The sequence below is a fragment of the Ursus arctos genome, unplaced genomic scaffold (assembly GCF_023065955.2).
Source record: "Ursus arctos isolate Adak ecotype North America unplaced genomic scaffold, UrsArc2.0 scaffold_8, whole genome shotgun sequence".
Lineage (NCBI taxonomy): Eukaryota > Metazoa > Chordata > Mammalia > Carnivora > Ursidae > Ursus > Ursus arctos.
Genome location: NW_026623100.1, coordinates 8,473,553 through 8,486,715, shown reverse-complemented (window position 1 = coordinate 8,486,715; position 13,163 = coordinate 8,473,553). Strand labels below are relative to the sequence as shown.

Genomic DNA, 13,163 nt, shown 5'->3' with positions numbered 1-13,163 from the left:
TTAAGGCACTTCACAGCCTTCCTCATGTGCTGAGAACAGTAGATAACACTATGCTTGGGGGCCATTTTAAACTGAAATCACCAAGGTACAAAATTTTGAAAAACATGGTACTAAATAGACTGGAAAAGGACACAGTGTTGACAATTTGAGACCTGAAACAAGAAGGCAAAGCGTCCTCTTGTTCAACCTTAACTGGAAAAGTGTGTCCAGTGCCTCAGAATTTTCACCACATTGTATGGGTATGTGTCCACCACAGCTGCACAAGCACCACACATCCTGATTTTGGGGTTACAGATAAATTTCAGTAGGCAAATTTACAAACAGGGACTCTGCAAATAAAGAGACTGACTACTGCTAATCATTTCGAGATCATACTACTGGTGTTTACTTGAAAGAGGTAAGATTTTTAAATCTAAATAGCTTACAAAGAATATAGTAATATTTAGGGAACATTTTACAAAAAAGAAAAACCAGGTTTACAACACCAGCAAAAGGTTCTTCATTAAACATGTTTAAAAGTAGAAGTTTACCTGAAATAAATTATAATCCTGGGATTCAGTAACTGTAATCAACATTGAAGTGTAGCTCAATATACTGCCATGTTTAAAACAACACATCTTGAATTCTCTGAATTCTCTAGTTCCAATTTCTAGCTGTAAAATCTTCAAATTACCTGTTAAGAAGATAGCACTAAGTTACATCTTAGGATAGAAATAAAAGATACTTCAAAAAAGAAAATAATTTGGATCCTAAGCTATAACTATTTCAAGTAATTCCCTTTAACAGTGTTTATACATTTAAACAACGTAAATGGTTATCACTCACCTTTCTTATAGAGTACACATTTTCACAAACCTTTTTTTCTTTAAAGATTTATTTTAAGAGCAGGGGAGGGGCAGAAAGTCTTAAGCAGACTCCCTGAACAGGGAGCCCAACATGGGGCTAGATTTAACGACCTTGAGATCATGACCTGAGCTGAAAAAGAGTCAAATGCTCAACCAACTAAGCCCCACAGACGCCCCCATGTCCACAAACTTTCAAGCAGCATGTACCACGGAACACATTCTGTAATGATTCACATTCCCATGAAGAACAGTGGATCCCGTACCTATTTAAAAAAATTTGTCTTCTTTTAAAGTAAGTTCCACACCTGGTGTGGAGCCCAGTGTGGGGCTTGAACTCAGAACTGTGAGACTGAGACCTGAGCTAAGATCGAGTCAGATGCTTAACCAACCGAGCCACCCAGGCACCCCTCATGTACCTATTTTAAATACTTTGAGTAACAGCACTTCAAGATAACATTTTAAGGATATCTCAAAAATTAATGCATGGGTAGAACTTTTTACATATTCTTTAAAATTCTTGCACCTTCTACTAAGACATTTTGCTGGTTTCACTTTAATCTGATCTTTTTATGCAAATTACTACTGTTCTAATCAGGGAATCCCTAAGATGCTTCCAAAAGCACTTAACAATCCTGGGATCATACACCTATGCAGTCAAGCCCACAGAAAGTACTGGTGTTCCCAGGTTTCTCATTAGCCCATAATATACAAGCCTACCCCTCATCAAAAAGAAGGAAGTGACTTTTTTATTCTTAATGTGATGCACATTACCTTTTTCAATTTATAACTTCTACTTTGCTCTTAGAATAAGGGCAAACCTCTAGCTGCATGGATGATGACATTACAGAAATTTCACTTTTATAATCAGAATTACACGTTAGCATTTTTTAAAGTGAAATGCTTGTCTTTTTAAAACTTCAAAAACGAAATTAACTGGGAAAGGCGTAGGTGGCTCTTCTAATTGGTTGTTGCATCACAGAAGCACAGCGCATGTTATACACAAGACTCACTTTGGTTCAGGCCAGCAGCCTGTGCTTTGTAAATCACAAAATAGGGTTTGTGCTGAGCTCAAAGAAACTGCTTTTGACCAAACGTGTAATTACCTCAAGTTCTAGTTAGTAACATACACACACTGATTTAATCTCAGCCTTCACTGAGCAAATAAACTTTAATGTTCTCAAAAGAAGAGACTGGCCAATTAAGCTATCCTCTTGGGGAATCTGGTTACATGAGGTATTCCATCCAGTGAAAACACACCTGTTCTTGAGAGTCTATTACTGTTTTATGGTTCTAGCAGCCCTTGATTCAGCAAGTACACCGTAAAGTACGTAGAAAGGTGTTTACTACTCAATTAAGGCCCGATGTCTCAGATTCACCCAATTATTTTTTTCTTAAAAATATCTGAGCTCTTTTTGGGAGGACCCCTCTTGGAAAACCTGCCCAAGTGCAAAGCTTCAATCCTGATGTTACTGAGGTCAGACCAGTGGTTCGCTTCCGGAGATTTTGTCATCGTGCACCCCAGAGAGAGCAAACTGCTGATGGGCGCACTGCAATTCGGCCTTTTATTGTCATCACTCCTCAGTGACCACAGGGAACAATCTCTCAGGAAAGGTTTTGTGTACTGAAGATCCCCAAAAAGTCAGCAAGCAAGGAGGTTTACCTGCCTAAGGTGCTATGTTTTTGTGCTTCTTCTGGCCTTCGTGGTTTTCTGGTGGGAAACTCAGGAGCAGCACCAGCAGGTAGCGGAGGACAGAGTGCTTCAAGCTCACGGCCAAAGTGCTTCCTTCACATGCTGCCTGTGACTTTGAAAGTTAAATATATATATATATACTGTTTCTACACTATTTGTAAACAAATGGCTTTTATGACAATTCTTAGAAGGAAAATGACTGCTGCCATAAATGGTATGACTAACCTTAACCAAACCTCTCTGGTTTACTCTTCCTTACATTCTCCGTTATTCCGAATAGCATTTCATCAATTTTATGTCTCAGCAAAAACTCTGCTAATATTTGACCCTTCTCTATCATATTTATTTGTATCTTTAAAAAAAAGCCTAACAAAGGAAACGTTCAAAGTGTTGCAGTTTTCTATTTTCTCTTGGTAATTCCCTTCTTTGCTATTGAAGACATGTTTCTAGAGAGACCAGACCACCACAATTCTTCCAATCTCTTCTATTTATAGTGTTCAAACTTTTGAATCAAGGAGAGCTATGTCCGATAGCTGCTAATTAAATCACACTTCTGTAATTATCAAAACCAATTTACCTTGATCTGTCATAGTATGGCTTTTAAAAGTCTGCTTCCCTGGATACTACAAAGAATTATTAATTAAAGCATTTGTCCCAAGTATGTATCTTAAAATACAAAGAGCAAAATACCTACTTGGTACAGAATTAAGGACATACTTTCCTACTCTTAAAGAACCACAGACTTCAAACATAATGGCTATTATGGAAACCTGCTTTGAGGCTGTCTGTTAAAATGAGAGCTCAAAGTAAGACAAGTTTTGTTTCAGTAACTCAAACTGAATCTGGCCAGAGTTTACATCAATAAAGTGGGAAAAAAAAAAAAAGTAAAGTAAAACTCACCAAGTGTTTCACTATGAGTGGCTAGAATCCAGGTGCAACAAATGGTTTGAAAAAAAAAAAAAAGCTATATGCAACTTAGATACAGCTGTAAGAATAAATTCTTTAAATTTTTTAAAACTCTATTTTTCTCAATAGGCATTTATTTTTACTCACAAAATAAAGATATACACAGCAACTAGCTTAGAAGCAACAAAGGACAACAGTTTCAAGTTAAGAAATAACTCTCCCTCATCCTCAACTTCCACCTCCAAGAAGGGAGAGAAAAGTGTGTGTGCTTAATCATTTTAGAAAACTTAAGAGCACAGCCTCCAGAAGCTTTACTTTAACCTGACCCTTCCACCTACAAGTAAGGACAGCCAAGATTAAAAAGGGTAGAGGATGACACAAGGTCATGATCATTAAGTCTGCTTTAAATCAGTCAAGAAAACTGGTTACTTATTTTGTAACAACCACAGTCAAAATTCTCCATCTATCACCTTTTTAATCGTAAAGATTAAATTGTAGTTGGAACCAACATATTCATCATTTACAAAAAAAGTCTGCCTACTCGATTTCCTTAAGGCAATAAAAAATTTACTGCTCATGTGTGATGCAGAATCTTAGCTTTTTTTATTTGTAAAAAAAAAAAAAAATGGACAAATTTCCCTCTCCTTTGAGGTGTCATAAGAAATTAGGAATGCAAATCCTAAAGTCTAGTGCTTTTCCTATAATTACAAAGAGAAAACAATGAAGAAGACTTCTTAGGTTTCAAAGTCTCTATATGACATGGAGATTCAAGAAAGCTATAGATTTCTCTCATCTCATTCACAGGTTTAATGTTCTAGAAAAGTCTTTCCTCCAGGGAAACCTCGTGCTCAGTTACTGAACTGAATTATACAATTCTATTTCCACTAGTCTAAATTCAGTTGCTTAGTTCTTGAGAAACAAAATAATCCTGTTTTCACAGTACTGTAGCAGCTAGTCTACTATTCAGAAACAACCCCCAGCCTGTCCCCTTTAGAGTGCCTTCCTAGTGGTCTCTGTAATAGTCCAAAGCAACATAAATGTTTATCACAAATGATACATTTTAGTAGATAAATATATTAAGACTAATCAAAACGTCTCTTTAAGAATAAAATATCTTAGCCCTTTGTATATCAAATCAGAACCTGAAAGGTAAAAGAATGTACATTATCTTCAAATATACAAACTATGTGCTGAAGTTTAAAAAAAAAAAAAAGTCCTTTAATTCAAGCCAAAGCTCTGTCCATGATGCCGTCACCAGGATGTGCGCTAGGAGATGGGTCCTCCACGTTGAAGGTCGCTCCTGCCCATTTCTACGACGAAGCAACAAAAACCAGTGTTAGTCACTTAGCATATTCTAAACTTTAATTACATTAACACTGTGACCATTTAGAGACTACACTTCAAGAAATAACAGAAAAATTTAAATAAAACTTACATGTAAAAATGGTAACCCATTCCAGGAAGTCATGAAAAACATACAAACATCTTCCTCACATACAGTATGAGAGGTTTTCTAGTATTAGCCTAACCGACATTACTCTGATCAGCATGGGGCTATAAAGACACAGTTTTAGTTGGTGGTATTAGTATGTTTTCAAAAGTAAACCTGAGAGCTATGACGATGACCAGGAATGATGGTGTCATGAAATGACCATGAAAACAGCGACCATTTACTGGTTTATGTACGTGACCCTATGAGGACTAGGATGTTATTATGCTCATTTTACAGATGATTAAATGCAGGAACAAAGAGATTAAACTATCTTGGAAGAGGAATATGTATTCAACTCCAGACAGACTGGTATTACTAGGAAGAGGAGCACAAAATAATTTCAGCACAAAAAGTTTCTTACAGTAACAGAATACTTCCTCAAATACAGAACCGAAGGTTGAACTCACCTACAGTCGGAGCCAAGAGGGTCAACTGGACAAGAGAAGGAGCACTCACCAGAGAAACACTGTCTGGCAAGTAGTCTACCACTAATAACTTCCATTATTATTTTCTTAGTTGCTACTAAGAGCCCAGTAAATGTTTTATCAACTTTAAGTGAAGCCACATTTTATTCTGGAAGTACTAATGTCTGATTAAAAGAACTGATTTCTCCAATTTAATATCTCTCAAATTATATTGGTATAGTGATAAAGTAGAAAGAACATTATCATTTAAATTACCTGTCAACTTACTGGTGAACAGATACTTGGAAATTTAAGAGAAAAAAAGGACAAAAAAATAAAATAGAAACCAAGCGCGCGCGCGCACACGTATGGGGAGAGGGCCCAGCTTCTTCAGAAAGCATCTAACATTCTGTTGTTTTATAACCTAGCTTCTTTTTCCACCTTTATTTCTATGCACTATTTCACATGATATCTGAGTTCTAAGGGGAGAGATGCTGATAAACTGAAGCACGACAGGTAACAAGAATGCAGGAGAACACGGGGGACTGCTTTTGAAGGACGTTTAGTCAGGATAAGAGCCCTTACCAGTCTTTAATTACCTCAAGGGCGGTCAAGTACTAGAGGAAGGAAATTTAGTTTCTTTTCTGGAGACTGAAGGCAACGGCAACAATTACACTGGCATGTACTTGGGCTCAATTTGATGGAATCCCTGAGGTGGTTCAATCCCAGCAGGAGGCCGGGGAGCTCGTTAGGAGAATGCCCTTTCCACCCTCCAACACTCTGAAATGGATGCTTCCCTTCTCTTCCACAATGTGGTCTTCTCCCTCTGCCACCACTTTAAAACCTAAGTTCTAGTATTTCTAGCTATCTTTGCCTCACAGATTCTAAACATGTCAAACACAAAACTGAGTCATTCTGAGTATCACTGATTTGGGAAGTATGTGTCCTCTTCCTGTATGGCATAATTCAAAATTAGAAGCACTAATTCTTCCCAGGTAAAATAATATGTAAATTTATTCGATTATAATAAAAATTCTAATGGGATTTTCTTTCACTCGGCAAATAATTTGATTACTTTTTTTTAGAAAATGCTGAATAGTCCAGAGATTTTTAAAAATTCAAGATGAGGGATTTGCCTTGCCAATATCAAAACATATTCACAGTTATTATTCACTAAATAATTATTAGTCACTAAAATAATTATAATTCGCTAAATACCGGGACAACTGGTTAAACATTTGGGGGATAATAGGTAAAATCTTCTCTTAAACCATGTGGATTAAAGATTTAAAGGTAATAAAATACAAAAACACAAATACTAGCAAGATATGGGTTAATATACTTAGATCCTGAGATGAGGAAGACCTTCCAAAGTTAGCATGCTATCAAAGGCAGAATCATGAGAGAATATGTTGGACTAGAGAAAAATGAAACACTTCTGTCTACAAAATACATCAACCAAAGGATACAGAAATTGGGGGAGAAACATACAATACAGATGACAAAGACCAAAGAGCTCTTAGAAGTAACATGAAAAAATTAGTTTCTCCAGAGCAAAACAAGGTAAGGATGAAACAGGCAACTCCTAAAAGAATAAAAGTGATCAACAAATATGAAAAGGTAATCTCAGTAATTTAAAAAAAAATGTGATTCACTCTATTTCATCCCTCAGAATGACAAGAAGCAATAAGACAAGTGGTGAAAGTATACACATAATGATTTCAGAGTGTTAAAGTCACCAAACGGGTGCAGTTTAAAGAAATTCTAGTAAACTGAAGCTGTGACACTAAGTAGCTCCACAGAGTCACGCACCTACCATAGAGAAAGAGCTCCACACGTTAAGAGAAAAAACAGGTTACCTAACAGCACATAAATGATACTGTCCCCATCCTTAAACAGAGAAGAACATCTGAAAAGGTATTTACCAAAATGTTAAAATGGTTTTTGCAGGTGTGGGATTATGGTTTTCATTTCTCCTTTATGCTTTTCTGCATTTCCCCCACTGCTGACATCACTTTGTTTTATGACCTACAAGGCACTTACCTAGTAAGGCTGTGTTTTCACCTGCATCTTCTTTAAAACCAGCGTCACAGTGCGGTGCAGAATCACTAGTGGAAGACGACGGCATGCTGCTCCCCTCACTCCTGTCATCCTGTAAAGTGACACTCAAATTTGCAGCCAAAACACTCCCAGGCGTAGGTTCTGCAGCGGGCGTCTCCTGCACGTCCTCGAGCTCTCCCTTGAGAGAACAGAAGAAAATACCTTGTCTGAGTAACACACTCAAAGCTTATCTATCGTTTCATAACCATTACTCAGAACTCCTACAAAGCATTTACTTTTATACACAGAATACGGCAAGAACACGAATGTCTTCTATATTTAGCAATATCGGAAAATGAATTACTTCTCAGTGAGCAGCTTTCCACACCTAAACACTGTTCATTTGAAAAACCACCTCTCCCCTCGACGCAAGCCATGCCACCTTTAAACTCTTTACTGACAGTAAGTGAAGCTCTGTTAGAGGCACACTTTCCTTGCTTTCTGGCCAGAGGGTGTGAATCAGCCTGGCTGTGGCTGTGAGCTTGGATTATTGCTTCTAACTGTCCTACTGTCTCACCGTGGGTACCAGGGTTTCGGAAGAACAGTGTCTGACAACAGAGGGCTTCAGACTGCATCTGATTCACTTAAAAAGAATCAGTTGTGGCTCCCTCAAGACAGTGTCTATTGGCTGTCAGTGTACCTCCAACTCCCCCATTTGCTGAGTTAAAAAAAAAAATAAAAAAGGATAAGGAAAGTGACAGCCCAGTCTCAAACAGAGGTTTATCCAGATACGTTACGGATTAATGCCAGAGTCAGAGCCATGTTGTGAGAGAGCAAACCACTGGTGAGGTAACCTAGTAAAGAAGGGGTGGCTGTGGGTTTATAGGGAGCCTGGGCTTCATGTGAGAACATGGTGCTGGTTCCACCTCCCTCCCCGGGCTCTTGGAGCAAGGACACGGCTCGCCTGCTCCTCCCACTTCTAGAACCGCCCTCCTCTGAACCACATGGTACACTGCCTCCTTCTCACTGGTAAGCAACTGAACACCCTCAGAACGGACTCCAAACACACCAAGCCACAAATCCTACTGAGTTGCCATTAACTCCCACCCAGCCCACCCCCATCGGTTTTCCCAGATAGTTACCAGAATACCCACCAAACTTAACCACCTGCCAGTCTCAAAGCCCACATGGTCACACCCTCATCTGCAATACACTGATCTGTCAGGCAAATCCTCTAACACCCAGGTCAGACTCCCCTCTTAAAAAACCACCCTCTTATCTTCTCACTCCACCTTGCGGAGTAAATTCCTCCTTGCTCTGTGCTCCTCGGCACTTCAAACATACCTCCTTTGCAGCGCTGTGCATGGGTACATGCCCTGGCCCCCCCGGTCTAGAAAGTGAAAGTCCACAACCAGAAGGGCTGCGTCTTACTCATCTTTGTCTCCCCAAGTCAGGGTCCAATCTAGCACCTGAGAGAGCACTCCTTTGACACATGCTTGCTGAATGAATGAAAACAACAGTGACAGATGGCACACCAAGAAGGTTGTAGCTGCCAACGCAAGGACCACCTCTCAAGTCCACGTGAAGGACCGATGGCAGCCCTCTCACCACAGCTGTTTCCTTGCAAGATCTAGCTGCCATATGACAGTGTGTCATAACTGTCTACAAAACCCAATGCAGGAGGGGCAAAGGGACTAAAGAAAATGGCACACTCGTCAAAAATTATAAAAACAACTAAGGGCAAGACAAGTTAATTTCTTAGAGTTTGATTTAAAGTTACTACAGGTTTCTGTTCTTCAAAAAAGAAGTCACACGTCCTGGGGACATAAGATTTCTGAAATTAACATTCTAACAAAGTAATCCAACCTGATGCAAAATGAAATCTTCATTTTTAATGTATGAAATATATATATGCAGATGTAGTTCCAAAAACACAACTCATGAGGATTATTCTCAGTGCTAAGATTAGAGAAATACCCTTACAAAAATTTCTACAAATGAAAAGGTTTAAAACTACCGACTATGAAGAAAGTAACTTAAAATGAGCTTCAGAGTGCATCTAATGAAGGAAAAGAGGAAGGAGAAGAGGAAAAAGGAAAACTCTGCCAAGAAAAACATCTGTCATGCTCCCTGTATTGTACGGTTTAAGATGCTTAAAATTCTAGGAAGGGTGTCTAAGACACGGGCTCAGTTCACTAAGTCTCAAATTCACTGATATGCCCTGCTAAATAGAGCCATCATTATTAAAAACTATAAATGTATGTTAGAAATTCTAGAGGAAAGACAGATTTTCTAGACATCAAAGCAGGTGAGTTTTCTTTCCCTAAGAGGTCTTGAATGCTGACCTTCCTCCTTTCCTGTACTTGTGGTGGGGCATTCTAGAACTCACAGGTGAAGAACATAATTCATAGGGACACCTGGATGGCTCAGTCAGTTGAGCATCTGACTCTTGGGGTTTCGGCACAGGTCATGATCTCATGGGTCTAGCCCTGTGTCTGGCTCCATGCTCAGTGGGGAGTCTGCTTGAAAGGTCTCTCCCTCTGCCTCCCCCCACTTCTCTCTAAAATAAATAAATAAATCTTAAAAAAAAAAAAAAAGAAAAAGAAAAATCTAATTCATAGAAAATAACAGTGGTAATCAAGGCAGCGGTCTCTCAACTATCTTTCCAAGACCCGCCAAGCTTGAAGATGAGAGGATACCTTGAGGGCTACTGGGGCTGTAAGGTGCATGAAATGCTTATCACCGAAAAAACTCCTTGTGGTTTCTAACTCTACCATAAACACTATTAAAAAACCCTAAAAAATATGTTTAGCAATAAGAAAAGTATGTGATATTTACATTACTTTTTTTTAAAAGATTTTATTTATTTATTTGACAGAGACAGAGACAGCCAGCGAGAGAGGGAGCACAAGCAGGGGGAGTGGGAGAGGAAGAAGCAGGCTCATAGCGGAGGAGCCTGATGTGGGGCTCGATCCCATAAAGCCGGGATCACGCCCTGAGCCGAAGGCAGACGCCCAACCGCTGTGCCACCCAGGCGCCCCTTACATTACTTCTTCTAAACATTATTTCAAAACGATTTGTTATTTAATCAAGAATTTTTTTTTTTAAGATTTTATTTATTTATTCGACAGGATAGAGACAGCCAGCGAGAGAGGGAACACAAGCAGGGGGAGTGGGAGAGGAAGAAGCAGGCCCACAGCGGAGGAGCCTGACGTGGGACTCGATCCCATAACGCCAGGATCACGCCCTGAGCCGAAGGCAGACGCCCAACCACTGTGCCACCCAGGCGCCCCTAATCAAGAATATTTTAAGACACTAATAGATTATACAAAAACTCTAAAAACAATAACAAACACAACAATCTAGAAAAATCTTGTTTTTTTCCTCTGTGTCTCCCCCTTTAGGGTGGGACTACGAGTTAAAAGCTTGTACCCTGGAATGAAGCAAACCTATATCTGAAAGCAGATTCCCAAATAACTTGCTGTGTGACCTTCGGTGAGCTACTCAGCTTTTCTAAGCTCAAGTTCCTAATTAGAAAAATAGGGAGAGAAACAATACTTACCTCCCAGAGTGGCTATGAGGGTATGATGCAATAACGTATAGAAGGCCCTCAGCACACGGCTGGCTACTATTAAGCACCCTCTTTCACTCTGCCCTCGTGTCTTTGTTTTTGGAGGAAGGTCTATGACCACCTAAGTACCACAAACCGAAGGAGCAAATTCCACACAGGACCAATTTCCCCAGCAGGATTTGATTTTCAAACCCAGGAATCTGAGACCTGGTGTCAAGAAGTGTTGGCTTCAGTTTCCTCATCTTGAGGAATGTGCATCTTGAGCCAGAAAATGTATGAGGCTCCTTTCATTTCAAAGATTTGATAATTCCTCTTTGTACGAAACTGATGAGTATATATACATTCTACAGGGCAGCATACTAAAATACATTGCTCTAAGCAATTACAAACTCTCGGGGGGAAACATCTAGCATATCGGTCTATAATCACAAAGGCAGCAGTTCATTAACTTTTTGGAATGTCTTAAACATTCATTTTTAATCAAGAGGAAAATTTCTTCAGGGAACCACAAAGCTGTTAGAAGGAGCACTTAGTCCATTCCTCTTCCCTTTGGTCAGTAATGAAATTGAATCACTCAGGAAGAACTGGGGCAGAGATTGAATATAAACAAAAATGTAACAAACCCAATATCCCAGGGCTTTGATGACATCAAGTTTACACATTGGACACGTGCGGTGATCCAAAAGCCATGGGTCAATGCATATTCTATGAAAAATATGCCTAAAAAAATTAAGTATGTGTTAATTTTGTAAAATAAATGTTTATATCTTATAAAGGAAACAACACATTCTACTAACTCATCTTCTCGGTACAAGTTAAATGACTTCAAATCAACATTCTGGTCTATTCACTTACTCTACATAATTATCTATCCTACTTTTCATGTTAAACAGAATCTGGAATTTACAGGGAAATTTTCCCTTCACTCTATGAAAATAGCATGGTTTATTTTTGCTTCATGCTAGGTTGTATTTTTCTGTGCCTCTGTAACTTACTAAAAGCCTTTTGGGAATGAATGTGGCAAAAGTAAACCAACAGTCAACTAATAATAAACTGAGAGTATCTTACCTAAGTTAATGAAATGAATCAAATGGAAATACAGCAAAATACAAACAGATCATCTTTGGGTTTTAGGCTTAAAAAATACCCCACTTATTTTCTGTCTTAACATATTTTTGTATATTCCATGTTCTTCTATAATGGTAACTTTCAGAACTGAAGAAAGAAGAAATAAAAATTGCCTATGTATCTTCTTTTTACTGACTTGTCTTAGTTGGCTAACTCTACCTTCTACGTGGTGAATGTTTTCCACACAGAATGAAGAGGAGGAGACAGGAAGAGTGGGTACAGGACCCATGGCTCCCACAGCAGCTGTGTGACATGATGCTGGGACTCCGAGCTGTTGCTTAACCTCTGCACCTCCACCGCAGGCTGTTCTTAGCAGCAAATAACGTAAGTGCTTACAACAGTGTTGGGCACAAAAATACCGAGTAACTGTTCATTATTCATGCTGTTGTGTGAAGACCTCTGCTTCATACTGAAGTCTGATAGCGCAGTTAACAATAACAGTACTTCATTATATAACATAGTCTAGCCTAGCTAGTCTTCTGACCTTTCCATCCTCAAACTGAAACTGAAACTGACACTGATACAAGAGAACTAATTTTTACAAAAACTCAAAGGAAACATGTTGGCTTTATTGGGAAATCTGCTAAATAAAGCACAGGAGAAAATGAGGGGAAATTAAGCAAAAACCCCAGATCAGGAGACCAGGAAATGTGTACAAGCAACATGTCTGCTTGTGAGGGTCAAGGTCAAAACCCAGCTCAGCCATCAGGACAGATCTGGCGCTACAGAGGAAGTGAAGTGAGCCTCAGGCCGCTCATTTGTGCTGCATCCCAAGCATCATTTTTAAGTCAGAAAGACGTGCCCTAAACCATCCTGGATAAAAATTCTTTTCTATCTTGGGGCGCCTGGGTAGCACAGCGGTTGGGCGTCTGCCTTCGGCTCAGGGCGTGATCCCAGCGTTATGGGATCGAGCCCCACATCAGGCTCCTCCGCTGGGAGCCTGCTTCTTCCTCTCCTACACCCCTGCTTGTGTTCCCTCTCTCGCTGGCTGGCTCTATCTCTGTCAAATAAATAAATAAAATCTTTAAAAAAAAAATTCTTTTCTATTTTAATAACTTTCCACAGGACATACTGACTCCAATTCGTT

General features: G+C 39.3%; 1 protein-coding gene and 1 non-coding gene across 2 annotated transcripts in view; both read right to left on the bottom strand.

Annotated features, from left to right (window-relative positions):
- Nucleotides 1–361: 361 nt before the first annotated feature.
- Nucleotides 362–13,163, bottom strand: part of RNF149 (ring finger protein 149) — a 29,743-nt gene continuing 16,941 nt past the window's right edge. The window contains exons 5-8 of the mRNA XM_048222630.2: nucleotides 11,572–11,668; nucleotides 7,381–7,576; nucleotides 2,506–4,751; nucleotides 362–673 (exon numbers count right to left, since the gene is read on the bottom strand). Of these exons, the coding sequence (XP_048078587.1) occupies nucleotides 4,708–4,751; nucleotides 7,381–7,576; nucleotides 11,572–11,668 (337 nt within the window). The 3' untranslated portion in view covers nucleotides 362–673; nucleotides 2,506–4,707. The remainder of the gene's footprint in view (nucleotides 674–2,505; nucleotides 4,752–7,380; nucleotides 7,577–11,571; nucleotides 11,669–13,163) is intronic.
- LOC113247565 (small nucleolar RNA SNORD89) lies at nucleotides 2,314–2,428 on the bottom strand. The gene has a single exon (XR_003313300.1). It is a non-coding gene; the product is annotated as a small nucleolar RNA SNORD89 (small nucleolar RNA).